We start from the raw sequence: 19562 nt of genomic DNA, 5'->3' as shown, positions 1-19562 counted from the left end.
TAAAACAGCTAAAATGGAGCTCTGTTTGCCACCAGCACATAGCTTTCCATATGAACAAGGAACTAGTTGTCACTGATGTCACTGATGGCATTACCCAAACATTTGAAAGTCAAATAGAGCAGAACACGTTATTCTCAGTGCAAAGGTTGTTTTTATAGGGGGCTGAGAATTAGATTTCAACTTCACACACACGCCACTCACATTTAAAGCGAAATAAACCAAGCTAAAAGAAGATAAAAATATAAAACCTTAACTATGTAAGACTGCTAATGTCTCAATTTTTATGCATTTTGTTGAATAATTTAACGCAAAATGTTAATTTCACTCTTCATTTGCATTATGCATATGTAGATGCAGAAAAACAATTTCATGAAGTCTGGTTCCCTATTAAGAATGTACATACACAGTAAAAAAAAAATAAAAATCTGGAAAAAACAGAAAATGTCCTGGTAATTTTCTGTCAGTACATTTTCTGTTTTTATTTTTTACAGAATTTCCATCAATTTTTTTTCCACAATTTAATTTTTTTCCCCCCTCATAATTTAACAGTTATTTATGATTTAAAAAAATTAACATGAAAAACTGTTAAATTACGGAAAAAATTCTGACGGAAAAAAACAGAAAATGTTTTGGCAGAAAATTACCAGGACATTTTCTGTGTTTTTACTGAATTTGCATAAGAATTGTTCCTAAAATTTAACAATTTTTCATGTTACATTTACCAACATTTCTGTTAACCCAAAACTGAAATTTTCCATCTTTTTACAGTACATCTTCTGATATGGTCACAAACACTTATTTTTAAAAGCTTGCACATTTCCAAATATTTTTGTCTTCCAATATTGCTAGGGCATTACCTGTATACCTTTTCAAATAACTTACGTTGTTGTTGGGTTTTTTTTCAGAAACAGAAACACGTACTTATTTAATGACTTGTTTTTATAGTGAAATGAATACTTACTGTAAATTCTCCTGTAACAGCATCAAAGCCCACATGGATTGTGTGTTCAAAGTCTGAGGGTAAGGATATCTCTGGACGTTCTTTTTCCTTCTTTTTGTTCGCTGCAAAAATATAAATAGCAGCACATTTCTAATGTCAGTTTCTTTTTAATTACACAGACTAGTGCAACTACACGAATGAGCAATAACATGGAGTGTAAAAGGTGCAGAACGATGCTCACTTTTGTCTCCTCCGGGGAAAATGGAGCGCAGGCGAGCTTTCTTGTTTTTTTCCTCAGGAGCCATTGGAAGTGGTTTAGATGCGTGATTCACTGATGAAGAGTCTCTGGAACTACTGTTCATTCTCAAGGGGGGGGCTGGCGGCTTCTCTTCAATATCGACACTATCAGACATCTTTAGTAGCACTCACAAGATCCTGAAAGGAAAAACAGAGACAAACAAGGTCTGAGTGAGGACAAAGAGACTTTAAATAACCAGCATAGAAAGGTTAACTTATGAGAAAACAAAAGAGAAAACCTGCTTTACTGTGGGATTTAGAGTTGAAAATTGGAATAGTATTTTATTATTTGAGAGTAACAGTTTGTTTTAATAGCTTACAGTTGTTTTTCTTTTTTTTTTTTTCATTTTGGACATGAAACATGGTTAGGCTGTTTGTTTATCGCTGTGCACCAACAATATGCCAACACCACGTTTCAAGTTAGGAATGGTTTGTTCAGGGGAATACGTGATGTTATTTTGTTTCACACGTTTATGTAAATAGGTCAAAAAGTTCACTTCTTACACGTTTGATCATCCCCGATTTGGATAAGAGAATAAATCCAAACACCAAAGCTGTTTTTATTATTTAAATTTCACTCTTTAAAATAATTTAGGTGGGTAAAAAAAAAAGCCGAAAAATTGCATAAACAGGCAACATTTTGCTACTGTGCTCTGTAAATGCTGGGGTTTCTCGAGCTGTGGTGGCGTGCGCTGTCCAGTGAATCTTTTCAGCTGTGAAAGTAACCAGGATTTGACTCTAAGATAATCTGGCACGAGGAAACTCTTCTATCATTCTCTTCTCCCATCTACCCATCCCTCCGCCATGTTACACTCCTTCACTGCTTCACTGCTTCACCCTGAGGCCAAGCCTATCATGTGATATGCAGCACAGCCGTCCCAGAAAGCGGGACATCCAGGCGGCCCCCTTAGTGGAGACCTACATTAGCAGACAAAGACACACTCCCCTGGTCTACAACAGTGTGCGCCGTCTCTGAAAAATTACACATTTGGTTTCACAGTAGCCTGTGGGATTTTATGCAACCATGGCTCAAGACAACAAAAATCTGACAGGGCACAAAAGACTGTTTATTTCCAAGTACGGCGGGTTTGGAGTAGGGGAATGGGATAGGTAGGAAGATGGAGCATAACAAAAAGCTATAACTGAATCAGATTTGTCTCCAAAAACAGCAATATTATGCAAGAAGCCACTGCATGGAGTGAAATGGCTGTAAAAACATGAGTGAAATATAAACAAATTATGGGTCATTTCACCATAAAAACTTTCCTTTCAATTCCACAAGAATGCTTATGTAATTTGATATTTATCAGGGCTGATGTGGAGCATATAGAAAACAAATAAACAAAGAAATTTAAATAACAACCCAATTGTACATTGTCTTTCTCCTCGGCTTTTAGGAACTTTTATTCTCTTCAGAAGGTAAAATGAAGAGATTATTGTGAAAACAGCATCAGGATACTTTCATTTTGGAGAACTGTTATTAAAGGACAGCTGTAAATTATTTGTGGAGGCCGACCAGTGAACTGCTGAGCTGCAAAACGGAGCAATAAATGTTGGACACAAGTTATTAGCAGTGTAATGGTACACGTAAATCATTGTGTGGCATGCAGCTTGGTTTCTGGGTCACAGTTCAGTACAGGTACTGTGCAACAGTAAAAGGAAACAAACACAAGTCCTAAATGTGAGGCTTGTTTTCACTTCTTTTAAGCAAAAATCTTTACAGATCCAGGGACATAAAAGCAAAGCAGTTTACGACTTCTAGGAGTTGTGTACTATTAAATTCACTTTAAAGTTAAAACTTTAAAATAACAGCGGCAAGCAAACCAAATGGCAACCAGATATCTGAATATATCGTGTAAGAAGACACATAATTATTTTTTCCATTTAATGACTGATGTTAAAACTAAAGTTTAACAATGTAAAACACATTGTGAAAATGTTTGCTAAAGGTGTTACAATCCACAAACAACCAGGTCCTTTACTAACATGGTCTGAAGAGGAACCGACAAAAATGAACTCAAGGACAAATGCCTTAAATTTTGGAAAACTGTTTAGTGGTCTGACACAACTACAACTCAAGCAGGGATTCACCCAGTGTATTATAAGCCTGGCGGGCCACCAGGCTTTACTTGCACCCCCAACAAGCTTATTTATTTAAGTTGTTTGTTTTTTTTGTTTTGGTTTTTTTTATATTTGCATTGCTCTTAGGGTCCTCTGAACTTTATAAAACACTATACAAGTACAGGTTATTTACCATTTACCAGGGAATATCATTTCAACATCATGTTATGTTGCTGTTTTAATAAAAGAGTGATTGGCGTACTTCATAAATAAAACACCATCATTAGGAGAAAAAGACATGTGGAACCATTAATGCAACATCTCCAGAGATCTGTCAGGACATCAAAACCTCGACACCATTTCTTTCTCCATTTAGTGAATTCCAGATGAGCCTAAAACAGATTTTCTCAGGTTGATGTTGGGCATATTTACAGAACTAGTTATTTCTGTAGCAATATTGAGCAACAAACAAAACTCTTGTCAAGACAATAAGTAGGACCTGTTGGGATGACATCATGCCTGGATGAGCTTCAGTACAAATGCCTTTAAAGGTGATGTGCATAATATAACAACAGTGTATCACCCCAAATACATTGGAACGACTATGTAAAGCCGCCATAAAGTATTCAGTTTTGTTTTGACAGAACACAGAAAAATTTGAATGTTACTTTTTAGTATTTCAGAAATTAGAAAAAGAACCCAATGATTTCCTAACACTCCTGGGTCAAAGTCCTTATACTGAAAACACATCTTCTATCTGGAGTTTAACATTAGCACACATTTATTTTTCCATCAAACTGGCATAAACACTTTCACAAATTAATTTTTCAAAAGGTCTCAGCATGTTTACAGGTAATATAAAACATCACAAAATTGATTTATCTTCTAGCATGTATCAAATCAAAAGGAAGGAATGGTTGGCCTCAAAATGTATTACTCAACATGACAAAATATTAATGAGAATATATAAGTATAGCAAAAAAATTTACTTAGATAATCGGAAACAGGTAAGTCTCCTGACATACATGTAAACCATGAACATTAATAACTAATCATTTTTGTTTCTTAAGCATTTGGTCTTCTTTCTTTTCTTAAAAAAAAGAAAACAAATAAAAGACATGGAACTGAAATTTCATCTCAAATATTAGTGCCATTAAATGTAGGAGTATTAGTAATTATTCATAAATAATATTTTTGCTTATTGTAACAATACACATACCATGTTTTAAAGCATAAAGCAGATGTAAAATTAATATAAATTAATTTATCACTATACTAAGCACTGGTTATTAAATAAGTGACATCTTCAAGAGTGTTAAAAACTAAATAGTTTTAAAAACCAATTTTAGATTGATTTCAATGAGTATAATTAGAAAAAATGTGTTTAAACAATAGTAATGTCTCACACCTTTGGCATCATCAGTAATAAAACATATGATAGTCACAAATTCTTCCCACTCTCAGAATAAAAATGGCCAAAAACTCAGCAGTTTGTTTTCTTTAAGTCTGAGGCTACGTTTGCTTTACTTCTAAAACTTTTTCAAGTCGACACATATTTTCTAAAGATTTATGCTGCCATAGAAGCCCATAAAAAAACAGAAACAAACAGTTGTTGTGTGCGCCTAGTTTCAGTTTTGCAAAGTTGGAATCCCTAATGTTAGCTACCATGCTAATATTAGCTAGCATGTTGGTAGCAGCTAACATGCTCAACCAACATGCTGAATATATTACAAAAATGCAAAACATGATATATTGAGAATTGAAATATAGTACACACATAATTTTTTTGGGAAGTCTGCTGAAACACTTTGCACAGCTCTACAGCAAAAGTAAATCAAATCTGCAGCCCTGAAAGCCATGAGTCCGTTTTACTAATAACATGCCTGACAGCTGGCTCATGAAGCTGTTGGCTGGTGTGCGGGCCTGACGGCTAAAAAAGGCAGATTCATGAAGGCTCAGACATTAGTGATTCTTCACTCATATAAAACACTGACCTATTTACTGTGCAGACTGACATGCAGGGAAGGCAGTCAGTGAGAACGCCGTCCTTGAAACAAGCTAAATCTCTTTCTAAATCACACATAAGTTCGTCTCTGAGCATTGTGCACTGCAGGATACATGCTCCTTTTCCTTGAAACTGAGGGAAAGTTAAGAACATCGCACTGCAATCCACAGAATGATAATTTATCAAAATTCCACCTGCAGCCTCCATCTGAAACCCCCATAGGCTTTAGCAGCTACCACAAAATATAAAAAGTACAAAACCCCCACAAAACAAACCAGCTCAGTTCAGATTTTACTGTGAACATTTTCACATTTCCATCCCATAAAATATTAAATTATCCAAGAGGCAGAGGAATTTTCTGCGCCCCTTAAACTTTAATGCTTATTTGAATGGCAAACATATGAGGAGGCTCCAATCTTGAACCCCTGGCAGTCCAGTAATGGCCCAGCAGTGGGGGCAGGGCTCCATAAGCCCGGCTCTCCCTGTGCCTGATTAGGACGCGCTCTCGGTTTGCCTTGGCTTTGGCCGGGCGTCTTTGAAGGATGCTGATTACTTGGATGGGATGGACAGTTCGAGGACTTCCGAAGCATAAAGAGAAATGAAGGGAAACTCTGCTGCAGCAGCTTTGACTATTGTCATCTCTTTTTATCTTAAAGATCTCCGGACAGCTCATTATGACCACTTTTGTGTCACTCTTCAGACAGCAATCACTCGCTTTTAACAAACACACTCAGAAACACCAAATAGTAAAATAAAAACCACAGAATCAAAACGTGTGGGGCGATGACACTGCTCACATGATTGGTTCCTCAAGGTCAGGATGAAGCCCCCAGAGTCGCAGCACAGACGCCACAGGTTTAAAAATACAAGCAACACTCGCTTTTTGGAGGGGGAATCGATCAAACAAGCCACAAAAGATTCTAGAAAATCCCAGAACTTTGTTTGTTTCAACTTTATGCTCATTTGATTTCAACTGAGAATAAATAAAGTGTGCCCTCTTTTTACAAAAAATAAAAAATACAAGTAATGTGCAATAAAATCTATGAGGTAAAGAACTATTACTGTTTTGTGCTTAAATGTACAAAACATTTAAGCACAATGAAGAAGCTATTAATGAGGAAACTATTTTTATGAATGTTTGTTCATACTTATGAAACAAGCATAGATGAAATCTGTAGGAAATAACAAGAAAGTGCAAAATATAGCAGTTGCTTTCTCTCTAAACTTTTTTTCTTTTAGGCTGTGAAAATTTCCATCAGGACCAAACCTACTAATACTGAAATCACCACCACCCTTAAACAGGTTTTAGGTTTTGTTTACATTTTTACGCCTCCTAAATTACGTTATTTGATAATGACTCAAAAATATACAGTTTCAAAATTTAATCTCATAAAACACTTACTGGATTTAAAATACTCTGACTTGTTCAGGTGAATTTGCTCCTTTACAGATTTCTTGTGTTTTGATGATTTCATACATTTGGGCAGGTAAAGAAGCTTTTTTGAGATTTTACTTCATGTTGTTCGACAGGTTCTGTTTCAGTGATTTCTTGATTCTAACGTTCAGTCAGAAAACAGGTTTTGCTGTGACTAGTGAACCAAAACATTTGGTTTTAATCACATTTAATGTGTGATTTGACATGGGGATCGCATGGGTGTTACTTTTTCCACATAGGGTCAGGTTGGTTTGGTTTTGTTTTTACTTCAGTTCTCATGGCCATCTTAAGCGTAACTTGATTTTTTAATTTTAATTAAAAGGTGTGGAGTGGAAACAGACATCTGAGTTTGCAGTGGCATGGTCACAGATCCAACTCCATTGATCTGCATTTGGACAGAAAACATGGTGGAATCCATTCGTCTCCCAGCTGATTGAATGAAATGACCACCTCTGAATCAGAAAAAAAGTATTTTCACGGTGCTGGAAAGGAAAGTTTCAAGGGAGGCTTAGTGTAAATAATATGTTAAGCATTTTCTGATAGATGTCCCAAATTCAGCATAACTACTGTAAAATTATTTAAATGTTCCTGCAGAAGTTAGGAAACTCATAACTTATCTTCTGTTGCTTTCTTGCAAAGTTCACATCATCTTAAAGCATCTTAAAAAACACACATATAGTCTCACTGCAAACACAAATGCCAATGTATTCTGATTTTTTGTGAAAAATGATCAATTGTTTTCAACTTTTTTCCTACAACTTTGGCATGCATTTGTATTCAGCCCTCCTGCCTTCTGGAAACACTTTCTGCAGCAACTGCAGTTGCAAGTCTTTTGGGATATGAGCCATTTTATTTTTACCTATTCGTCTTTCCAAAAGCTCGAACTAGTAAGACTGGAAGGAGAGCATCTAGAAAAGACATTTTTCACCTAAGGTTCTCATGTGAATTTAGATCTGGAATTTAACTAGGCCATTCTAACATATAAACTTACTTTGATATAAACTGTTTTTTGAACCTCCTGTAGAATAGAATATTCCTCATAGAAGGAATAGAATATTTGTCATATTATTCTATTCTATTCTATTCTATTCTATTCTATTCTATTCTAGGTTGGTATATTTTGGTGTGTTCCAACGTCTTCATGATGCCGTTTGCTTTCTGTATTTTTGTTGGTGAAAAAACAAAACAAAAAACCTCATTATGTTATTTCCACTTCACCCCTGTTTCCTACTATGAGTACATCACATAAAAACCAATAAAACTCAGTAAAGTTACACTTATTCAACTATTTAAGAAGTACAAATACTTTTTTCAAGGCACCATCAACTACAAGGAACCTTAAGTAGCCTTGAAGTACTGCAGTCAACTGAAAGTACAACAGCTGATAAATAACAGTTTCAGTGTTTGTTATTAGTTCAGACAGTAGCGCTCCGGGGCGCTCTACCTTATTTGGGTGAGAATGTGACAGAGGAGAGTGAAGATGGATGAATACCCGTATTTTTCTGGGCTCAGACTCAATAAACTCTGGTCCCGCTCAAAACTGGGCCTCTGTTTACGTTTTTTTTTTTTCTTTTCTTTTCTTATAGCTTAGCGACAGCAAGCCAGTTTCTAACGTAACAAAATTTGTATGCCTGAATTCAATCTCTCGTAGGTTATCTATAAGTGATACATATCCTCCATTTATTCTGTAGGTTTATAAAAAACCTCGAGGCACATGTTGGTTGATCAAAGTAATATCACAAAGCCAGTACGCAGGCGGCGGCTGCTGCATGGTGGTTGGACTGGTTGAGCAACACCCTGTATGCAGGCATTACGCCCTTTTTGCAACCGGCTAAAGTTTGTGTCCTGGCTTCCGGCCATCCGCTGCATGTCGTCCCTTTTTTCCTGGAATCTCCGTTTTCTGACACAACTACAACTCCAGCCTGTTGCTCACACTAGAATGAAACAGCTGCCAGTGTTTAAGTAATAAAGATTTAATTGTAATATGAGGCCTGTGAGAACCAGAACGCTTTGTTTACCCTCATTTCAGTTTGGGCTCTAGGCTCATATTTAATGGATATGGGGGAAACAAAGAATATTGAGACATTAAAACACCCCAGAAACACATTTAGCTGACGAAAAAGCAAAGTTTGAAAATCAACTTATTGGTGAGAAACTCTAACGATACAAAATGACCAATTACTTCATTGTTAACGTCTTGGCTTCCTTACATGGTAATATTTAACAATAAGCACACCATTGTATTCTAACCAACAAAGCAAGCTAAATATGAAAGCGCCGTTTTCTTCCCCAACCAGTATTTTTGGGAGATGTGTGCACCTCAGGGGATAACCAAACACATCTTTTAATCGTGGTGGCATAAAAGGCTTAAATCCAATAATGACATGCCAACTAGAGCATGATTACACAATATCAAAGGCAGAGCTAAATGAAAGCAATAGCTGCTCTTGCACTATAAATGTCCATTCACAGAGAGACACTGGATCCTTCAGAAGTTCATCAGAGCGCAGACTCACACTGCTTACATTTTAAGATTATTTCACTGATGTAGAAGTTGAAAGAGTAATTTTTTTTCCTAAATATTTTATCATTCTATTCTCACAGAGCACCTGTGTATAAAAACCTCCAATCCAATTTTAGTCACCATCTATATCTTTTGATACATTCATCTTTTGACAGGGTATGATAACTTTAATGCCAGATTTGTCATTAGTGTGATTTATATAAATCTATGACAAATTTGATCCCGATTTTTCCTAAGATTTAGGTTCTAAAAATCACATAATTAAAACGGGTTTACTAGAATTAATCAGGATTTATTTAATTTCACCCTAATTACATAAACGCGTTGCACTTTTGATTGAATGTTAAGCTCCAACACATTGATTTTGTCCATTACTAATTAATTAGCATCAGCCTAATGAGCCTAGCATAGCATGTTAATATTAGCCTGCATTAATGTCATACCAGTAGCTAATTTGTTTCTCCTATCAAACACATTCAATAACGCTGACTCACAAATTCCCCCCTGGTTGACACAGATTGTATTAAATAAACCACTGTTCGCAGGCAGCGGTGTAAAGTTCCCCATCTTCAAAACAAGGCAAAAAAAAACAAAACAAAAAAACAGGTTACTCCACACTCAGGGCCTTCTTAATCCCCACAGCCTCTCATTTTACCAGGCATCATCCGTTCCTAAACTCTCCTGCTGGGAAGCGTGAGAGCGCGCTCTGTCATTTAATATTTAGTTCAGCTGAACTTGCTCTCTAATGCGCAGACACAAGCGCTTTCTCATTTCACATATATGTATGTTTGAAGGAACTCTGTAAATGGATGCCACAAATAGCATTCACAGTGGCTAACATAATAAAAATGTATGAGCTACGTCTATTAGCTGGGAAAAGCTTCGTCTTCTGACACTTTGAGCCATCAGGGAAAGAAACTGAAGCTGGTTATTGTCTGGGGTTCAAAATCTTTACTCTATTTCACTAAGAAAAGTATCAATGTACAAGAAAATATATGTTTGATCCTTTTGTTAAGATTTTCCTGCATTTATAAAGGCTCTACACTGTTTATTAATAACTTACTAAATCGATTCTGTTAATCTGCTAACGATGATTTCACTGGAATTTCCAGGTTCTGGATGTTTATTAAAATTTCTGTGATCTTAGATAAAATAAATGGAAAGAAACTATAAAACGACCTATAATTTATAACTCTTTCCAGACTTATCCTTTGCTCCTAAGTAAAATAAATTAAGGTTTTTTCACTGTAGCATGACGTCACTGTCAAATTTGGAAAAATTTCACATTTACCTTAAGATTTCTTTTTTTTTACTACTACTACTACTACTTCTCACCCTTGCTGGTAATACTTGAACCATTTTTGTCATGATTTGGTCAAATCTTTTGGACAATCATTCTGCTGCAGGCTAATGGTGAACCATTTAGATTTTTTTTTGACAGTTAACTTTAAAAAGTCTTAGGTTTAGCAAACGTGAATCACTGATGTTTATGATGGTTGGACAGAAAAAGCTTTTAATTTGGCGAGCCTTCCACATTAGACAGCTTCTTTTGTTACTATGGAGGAGTAACAAACTAATGAATCACTCTTCACTACAAATGGCCAAATGAACACAGACAAATGGGATCTTATGTCAGATCATAAGATTAGTAGTACCTGAGAGGTCAGGTACTACTAATTAAATATTACTAGATACTCTCATCACTTTAAAGCTGCAGTAAATAACTTTTATAAAAATATGTAATGACAGTGCAATATGAGACAGATAATCTGTGGAAACAATCCTCCCTGTGGTCCTACAGCCACCCACAGAAATACAACCAGTCACAGTCAAGAGGAGGGTCTTAGCGCTGTCAATCATGCTCGTGTACGTGCTTGCTCTTTGCTGCGTTATAGCTCCTTCCCCACAGTGTGGGCTAGTACACTGTGGGACTACCCTTTAGTGCAGCTGTAGCGAACTGCAATCTTTAGTTTGACGTGTAAAGGAAGTTGTCAACAACACGTACACGAGCATGATTGACAGTGTCAACACATAATCCTTCAAATCTGACCAAATGTTGCATCAAATCAGTCATTTCTGATTGCACTATTTTATAGGGAATAATAACGGTGCCAATAAATGTGGAATTCTAAATTATTTCCTAACTTCCGTTGCTTTCGCCAATGAATAAATGCACTCAAATTAAAACTTGGTTAGAAAAGAAATCGGTGTGAGAATATGCTTGTGCAATAAAAGCTGAATGTATTTTAAGAGTTTCTCCACATCTGACCAAAGTCCCTCCATCACCACAAAGTAATCATTCTAATTTTATCAAAATGATTTTTTATAAAACTGAGTTCTTTGAATTCAGGGAATTGTTTTTAGGCCAGGGATTTCCTCAATGGAAAATTCAAAAAGCTGCATATCAGTCTGACTAAAATGTAAACCAGTGTTGTTAAATTCGCGGCAACACCGTCACCGTCCACAAGCTTTAATCCTCAGAGCAAAAATAGAGCCTGAATAAACAAAAGACAAAAGCAAAGTCATTTAACTTTTCATCACTGCCAGAATCTAATTAGGTTCTGCCTTCGTAAGCTGCATCTCAATGTGCTTAGTCAGTGAAAGAAGCAAAGTTTGAATGAACTCAGTGATAAATGAATCAGAGCCCTCCATCTCTCTGTGGACTGATCTGAACAACCGCCGGGTCCATCTGCGGTGCCGGTGCGGCTGAACCGGTTTGTCATGGCCTGTCTTGTGAGATAAAAATGGATTTCTACTGTGATTGTTAGTGCATTTTTGTATTTGTGAAAGGCATTTTAAGTATTTGCTGTTTTACTTCATTCTTTAGCTTTGACTAAACAAGATCTTAACTTGCCTCCCTTATAAGACTGACACTAAAGGTGTTAGTGTTAACATAATCTTTTACACATTAGCTCCTTAAAAGTAAAAAAATATATATTTATTTCATTTTAAAACATGGAAACAGATGATTTATAATTTAATCATCTGAATAAACATCCTATGGTAGATATTTATTTAAAAAAAGGGTTATCTAACCTTTTGCGGCTGTAAACAAATTAATTTAACTGAAAATGGGCTGTTTTGGTTGTAAACATTACAGCAAAAAGAACAAATCAAATCTACACTTTGGTCAGGAAATTTTAAATAAATATATTGATCAACTTTTAAAAAGTACAAAACTGCTGATTATTGTAGCAGCAGTGCTAAGAAAAACAAAACAAACAAAAAAAAACACCTAATTGTATGAAGGATTTTTTCCAAAGTGAGAAAATGCACTCAAGTTTGAAAATTTTAACTTTTAATGTTGCTCTGCTGCAGCACAAAAACTTGATTTTTTTTTACTCAGCAGGTAAAACCAAAAAAAAAACAAAACAAGTATTTCCTGAACTTTAACATAAAAATGAAGTTTTTCCTGTTTTGCACCAGAAATATTTTTGCCATATTAGCCTGCGTTATCTACAAGTGGAGTATTTTCTTTAACAGTGTGGCGTCGGTAGGCCTGTTGGAGAGCCAGCTGGAGGCGGTTAGGGGAGTGGATTCCCTCCTGCCACGCCAGCTGGTCCACCTGCTTATAGTCGAGTTGAAAGGTTTAAAACGGGCATTGTAATGGATCAGAGGACGGGCGTGAAAAGCCTGCAGATCTTGTAGAGTCATTTTTGTGTCAACAAGTGGATAAACAAAGATGTGGACAGTTGCTACAAACTGCATTGGCACCTGAACGTAGAGAGAAGGGAAAACTGAAACGGTGAAACAGGGTCGATGATATTCAGTTGTGTGGCTAATGGATTCCTTCTACCTAAACTAATTAAATTACATGGACATAAGTATGACTGATCTATTTGTTTGTCTAAAACCTGGGGTTTTAAACACCTTTGATGTATAAGCCTCTTACGGTTTTTGTCAAATCTTAAACAGTATCAGGGATTTCAGCCTCCAAACGTATTTATGACAGAATTAGAAGACGGGAAAAAGTATAAGCAAAAAACCAGATTTATTCAAAAGGCTCATCTTTCAGTCATCATTTTTAAAACTTCTCCAAAAGAATTACTTTTAACATATTTTGTCTTTTGTTACTGTGTCTTCACGCCGCTTTCTGCAGTCCTCTGAGCCTCAGTTAACGTATCATTTGTTCCTTTAAAAATCAAAAATGTCTCCTGATGGTTGGATCAGGTTTTACTTTCTACTGAAATCCTCCCAAAGGGCTCCTACACATTTTCCAGGTAAAAATGAAAGGAAGGAAGAAATGAGAGAAAATAAATGCACAAGGACGAAAGGGACAAAGAGAGAGAAAACACACGAGGGAGGAAATGAACAAAAGAAATGAGGGAAAGGTAGACAAGGAATGATGCATGAAAGGAAAGATAGAAAGAAAGAGGAAGTAAGTAAGGAAGGGAACAGATGATGTAAGGGAAGAAAGGAAGGAGATGAAGGACAGAGGGAAGCATATGAAGAAGTGAAGACGCAAGGAAGAAAAGAAGAACATAAAAAATTTAGGCAATGAGGTAGAAAATAATAAAATTGTTTTTTCCATACTGAAATCAAACTGCATAACTTTCCAGCCTTCGTAGGAACCCTGCCCCCAACATACGTCTTGTCCTGTCCCTGTGTTGAACGTCTAGGTGAGGCGACATGGATATCTATGGAGGAGGCGACACATAAAGTCACACATGCAAGTAAACCTGCTGTAAGTCGCAACAGACATCAAGCGGGGAGATTACAGAGGGAGCTGTGTCAATGTGTCAGTGTGTGAGTGTTTCCTCTGTCTCTCTTCATCCATCTCCCTCGCTTACTCCCCCTCCTCTATCTAAGACAAAATGGCCAGATGGCTTCCAATCCTACATGCTAATCCATGACACACAGACTGGAGCTCTGAAACACCTACTGCAAGAACTGCCGTGACCTTAAAAACACACACAAGGAGCAACCCGCACGCGGGGCCACAACAAGAGCCCGAAACGATAACCCGTCTCAACGGCGGCACCGCAGCCCTCAACAGATGGAGGTCTCCTTGTATGCGTTTTCTGTGGCCCGATATCATGTTTCAGGCCGGCCCAGTTAGCAGGCTGCAGGCCAAGATGAGGTACTGTGTCTGCTGCTTTTGTTAGCTGGGCTGAGGTAAGAGAAGCTGCTTGTGTTGGGTTACGGTGACAAGTGGAAAACGTAGGACAGCCCAGAAGAGCACGGCTAATACTCCTGGAGACAATGAGGCTAGCGTGGAAAAAGAAACGCACATTGTCTCAGTGCACAAAAAAAAAGTCCTGCTTCTGCCATGTGTTGTCAGGGATACCTTTAGGAATAAATAGAGCACAGTTGGAAGCTACTTCTACTATGCACTCACTAATCAGAAATAGGCCTGGTCCAGGCGGCGCGTATAGTAGTGGTAAAAACGAGCGCCCCATGTACGAGGCCGCTAGTCCCCACAGCAGCTGGAGTTTGATTCCTGACCCTTAAGCCTTTGATGCAAGTCTTTCCCCCGTCTCTCTACTCATTCCTTGTGCAATTTACAGCAAATAAAAGCAGCTAGTGTTACAAAACCTTAAAAAAAACAAAGAAGAAGAAACACCTATAGCAAAGCTTTTAAAGAATACCGTTCCTAGAGTTCAAGGTGACCTTGCTGACAATGTTTCAGGCTGACCTGATTTTTTTTTTGACAGACAAAAAAAATAAGTAGCTGCACACTGCTGGTCAGCTGGTTGAATGAAGGCTACCACTCTTATCCCCCACTCAGGAAAGCAAATCTAGCTGGGAAAAAAATTTTAGTTTGCAAAAATTATTATCTGTAGATAGACATTATCTGCAGGAAACTACGGGACAACCAACCGCAACTTTTATCAACCCTTTAATTTGTGATTCAAGAAACAGATTTTAGAAAATAATCATTCTGCCTTTATTAAACTCTTTACTAGATGCATTTAACAAAAATAGAAAAAAACTCCTATAAGCATCACTTGGGTTTTAATGTATGGTTTTGCATTGTATTTATACCTACAAAGATAGATGTAAGCATAATAAAACACCTGATACAATGGAACAACATTTTGTATTTTTATAGAGAATTTGTTAAATTTATTGAAAGAAGTGCTTAACTGTAATAAAAAGCATATTGTTGCTAATAAGACAATAAGTATCAAGTAACTATTTTGCTTAAAAACTGTTAGATTGTGCGTCACATCAGTTATTTGTTAGCTCATTAGCTTAGCTGTTTTAAAAACTTCAGGTTAGATGACATGAGCCGAAATAATAGATTAAAACAAAAATTTAAAAAATGTTCCAGTCAAGCAGTAAGGAAAACGACACATTTATGATAAACTATAGAAATAGTTTTATGTACTTAAACTTGTTTGAACCATAAAAGTGATTTTGAACATTAGCGTGAAAAGCTAAACCACAATAAACCGCTCTATATTCACCACAAGCACTACACTGGGGGTCGCGACTGTACCTGTATTTCAGTTCCAGCATATAAATACACACAACTATTGTGAGATGAGTCTCTTTCATTTTTCTCCAGAGAGGCGCATTTAACATGCAGAATAACTCAGAACAACCTTTTACCGAACAGACAAAAGCCAATTTGCTCGTGACGGACTCCTATAGAGAAAGGTGTGATGAGAGTATGATGAAAGTGACATATGGAGTATCACAGGAGAGCAATGGAGACTGATTATCCAGCAACAGCCTCACAGATCGCTGAATAGCAGGACGCATAAGCACAGAGTAATTCTGCTCTAATGGCATACCATAACTTTGACTGATTGTCGACCTGTCTTCTGATTAAGACCCTTCAGTAGCTTGACAAAACTGAAGTGGCTGCTTCTCCGTCAGTCTAAGAGCAGGATAAAGAGCTGCACTGAAACACAGTGTTTAGTTATAAGACAGAAAAAGACACAAAGCCTTGTGTTTTCTTATTGTCTGATAAACCTCTAGAATAAACCTTTGTTGTTGGAGGTCAGTTGTTATGACTAATTCATTATTTATATTTGGGCAATTAAAGATTAATGAGATAATTATTGTTAACTGTACACGTATTGCCTTTATATTTGTTAAAAATGCGTTAAATGTTATAACTTGGGTTAATTGTTTTTGGTTCCTTTCCACAAACTAGTTGTGGTTGATGGTGCATTTTTAGCACCACAATGGGGGGTGGGGAGGTTTCATGATGCCATCTATATGGTGCACACAAACTATTAGACACAAGCCAGGGCCTGATCAACCCTGACTGGGTGAGACCCAAACCACCCAATGATCCAGTGATGCAGCACTGAAGATGTCTGGGTTGGATAATAAGTGTAAGTTAAGAAACATCCATGCTGCCAAGTCCATAGCCTAGCAAGCTTCTCCTCTTTTTTTCTACAAATAATGGATAAACACTTCAATTTTAGTTTCAGACCAAAATACTCTAATAAATAAGGTTTTTATCCTGTAGTGTATTTACAAACTCTAATCTGGTTATTTTTTCAGGCAATGGCTTCTTCCTAGCTGAGTGCTTTTTCAGTCAATGCTGGTGCTTGACTAATTTCACTGCAGATAATGACATACTTGTAGTATTTTCAGCAAACATGTTCACAAGAGCTTTTGCTTTGGGGTTAATTAGTCCTGTCACAATAATCAATAAATCAACTAATCGCATGACAAATTAAAACAAACTCAATAATTTTCACTTGCATAATTTATCGTTTTTCTCTTTTTCTGCCAAAAACTGGATGATAAAAGTCTTCGGTCTGGTGATCTGGTTTCAACTAGCCCTTATTTTGAAGGACAGTTTTGTTAACACAGACTTCATTTAACTTTTTGTTTCTGTTTTTTATTATTATTATTTATTCATAGTGGATATTTAAAATGTCTTCCAGTTCCAGTGCTAAATGTTCATCAGAATTTAAAGTTTATTGATCTGTAAGAATGTGTTCTCGCATTATTATAACTTGAAAATGGTCTAAGCACAACAACATCATCGTTTTTTGCAATAACTTCGGGGGGCAATTTATCGTCCAGGAAAATGTGTTATTGTGACAGCCCTGGGGCTAAAACACACATTTCAAACCAAAACACTTTTATTTCTATGACACAGGACATAGAAATAAAAGTGGCTGAACAGATCACTGTGTCCAACATGCGGAGGTTCAAAACTCTCTTCCTCATTACTTGCTTTATTTTCTCTGGTTTTTCCATGATGTCAGACGAGGAAGCAGTGTTTGAGGTGTTGCCTTCAAATACATCCACAGATTTGCATCCATTTAACTCAAACATTTACAGAGCTGTGAAATCCTCACATGGCCACTCACAAAATGCTTAAAGTTTCTCAGTAATCTGGGATTTAGTAAATATTAACCATTTTGGTAATCCCCACTGATGGAAAATAAGTAAAGTTCAGTCTGATACAAGTGAGAAAAATATGGCTAAATGTATTTCTGTACAGAGTATGCAAATGGGTTGCTTCTACTTTATATAAATGACGAGTATTAAGCAGGAGAAATTATGCTTAGAGGGCAAAGTCTCTGGGAGAGAAGTGTAACGGAGATCAATGTTCAAAGAGAGCAGCACCTTCACTAACCCATCCCCCAATTCCCCTCTATGATCATCTGGCGCTCCCTCAGTCGCTGACATGACTCCCTAATATTCTCCTCACACCAGACAACAGGTCTCCCATCAGGCCCTGCTCCTGCTCAGGATGACTGCGCTTCCTGCGAGAGGAATCTCCCACTCCCTGCACGCCGGCGGCCAGGACACAACCACTGCAACACACACAGAGAGAGGCTGCAGGGGAGACAGATTCAGCTGGCTCTGCAGTCATCTCCTCCATCCTCCTCTGCTGATGACGGCCGGGGAGGAATCCGAGATAGATCAGCTCGGTTTTTCACAAAACCCACCCCCACTCCGGTCCCCAGTAAAGTCAGGTGACCAGATGTTGTATATCTCTCCCTGTCACTACAGCCGCCATGAAGCTGCTGCTGCTGCTGCTGCTGCTGCACACAACCATGTTTGAAGCCAGGACACGGAGGCGCGTCTCCGAGTGTGTGTGCATCCCTTCCCAGAGACCATAAGTGAGGCGGTGCAGAGGAGAGCTCACATAAAAAATAAAAATAAAACAAAAAGAGCATCCATCAGCACATAAACCATCCATCTCCAGCCCATCCACATCAGCATTTACAGCTCTGATCCATCCAGCAGCTCCCAAAAATAGCATTGCTTCTTTCTAGCCACTGCAGCTGCTGCATTTCACACACACACACCCACACACACACACACACACCAGCTCCCAAAAATAGCATTGCTTCTTTCTAGCCACTGCAGCTGCTGCATTTCACACACACACACGCACACACACACTTTCACTGACACAAGGATTGCTCAAATGCCACCGTTGATTCCAAGTAATAAGGATGCTATATTTGTGAGGTGTAAAGGGGTGCACACAGAGGTGATGCGATACAGGGTAGTGTGAGATGATATAAAAGGCATCCAGCTCCTCCAGCGGGGCCATCTATTCCCATCTCAACCCAAGACATGAGAAGCTGCTGAGGAAACAGCTGCCTGATTAGCAGGCCAGAATGCAGAGTGCAGGAAGAAAAAAGGAAGGCTACAAAGCAACCCCTACATACACAGCCTCTCCCCTCCTCCTCCAGTTCTCCTCTGCTCCCCCCTTCCACATCCCTTATTGCATTACACACAGAGGGAATTACCTGAAATATGTCTTCACATTCTCCTGCTCGGTGTCTCGCCTTTGGGCCTGGAGTCCCGCTGGATTCATCGTCAGCCGAACAGTCCTAGTGACGGTTTAAAGGCAGGACTGCCATTCTCTTGTCAGACCAGTTCCTGACCCTAAAAGCAAAGCTTGTTCGGCAGGCTGGATGCTTCACTGGCTGTTCGCTGTTCCCTAGCCCGTGATGTCATCCACCCAGCTCGGCTGATTGGCTGAAGGGCTGAATATTAATACGGGCAGCAGGTCCAGGGGCGGAGACAGCCGAAGGGCAGACGCGGTTGGTTTTCCGTTTAACAGACCAAACCTGTAAACGAGAAACAGGAGGGAGTTGGGTTTAGATTTTACAGTTTTGAATGTAACCTAAACATTTAGTTATATTACACACACACTCACACGCAGCTGTCAGAGAAGTTTTCATTAGTTTCAGTTTAAGGTCATTTTCACAGGATATAGAAATATGAGTGAGCACTGACGTGTATGTAAATTGAGGCTAACAACCCATATGAGTGTGTGTGGGTATGGATGTATGGATGCATTTATGTAAACCCAAATAAAATGGAAAATTAATTAACCCATTTTTTTTATTTGATTTAATAATGA

General features: G+C 37.8%; 1 protein-coding gene across 3 annotated transcripts in view; it reads right to left on the bottom strand.

Annotated features, from left to right (window-relative positions):
• LOC103141826 (serine/threonine-protein kinase PAK 3) overlaps window positions 1-19154 on the bottom strand; it is a 33498-nt gene extending 14344 nt beyond the window's left edge. For 2 of the 3 annotated variants that reach the window (XM_007557615.2, XM_007557631.2), the window contains exons 1-3: window positions 18943-19154; window positions 1182-1375; window positions 962-1062 (exon numbers count right to left, since the gene is read on the bottom strand). In XM_007557615.2, coding sequence (XP_007557677.1) covers window positions 962-1062; window positions 1182-1353 — 273 coding nt within the window. In that variant the 5' untranslated portion in view covers window positions 1354-1375; window positions 18943-19154. Of the gene's footprint in view, window positions 1-961; window positions 1063-1181; window positions 1376-13795; window positions 13863-18942 lie in introns of those variants that run through there. The other variant, XM_007557623.2, reaches the window with a different exon arrangement.
• Between the last annotated feature and the right edge of the window lie 408 nt (window positions 19155-19562).

The sequence above is a fragment of the Poecilia formosa genome, unplaced genomic scaffold (genome assembly GCF_000485575.1).
Source record: "Poecilia formosa unplaced genomic scaffold, Poecilia_formosa-5.1.2 Scaffold3, whole genome shotgun sequence".
In the NCBI taxonomy this organism is placed as follows: Eukaryota; Metazoa; Chordata; class Actinopteri; order Cyprinodontiformes; family Poeciliidae; genus Poecilia; species Poecilia formosa.
The sequence above is the reverse complement of the archived record's forward strand: the minus strand, read 5'-3'. Positions and strand labels throughout refer to the sequence as shown.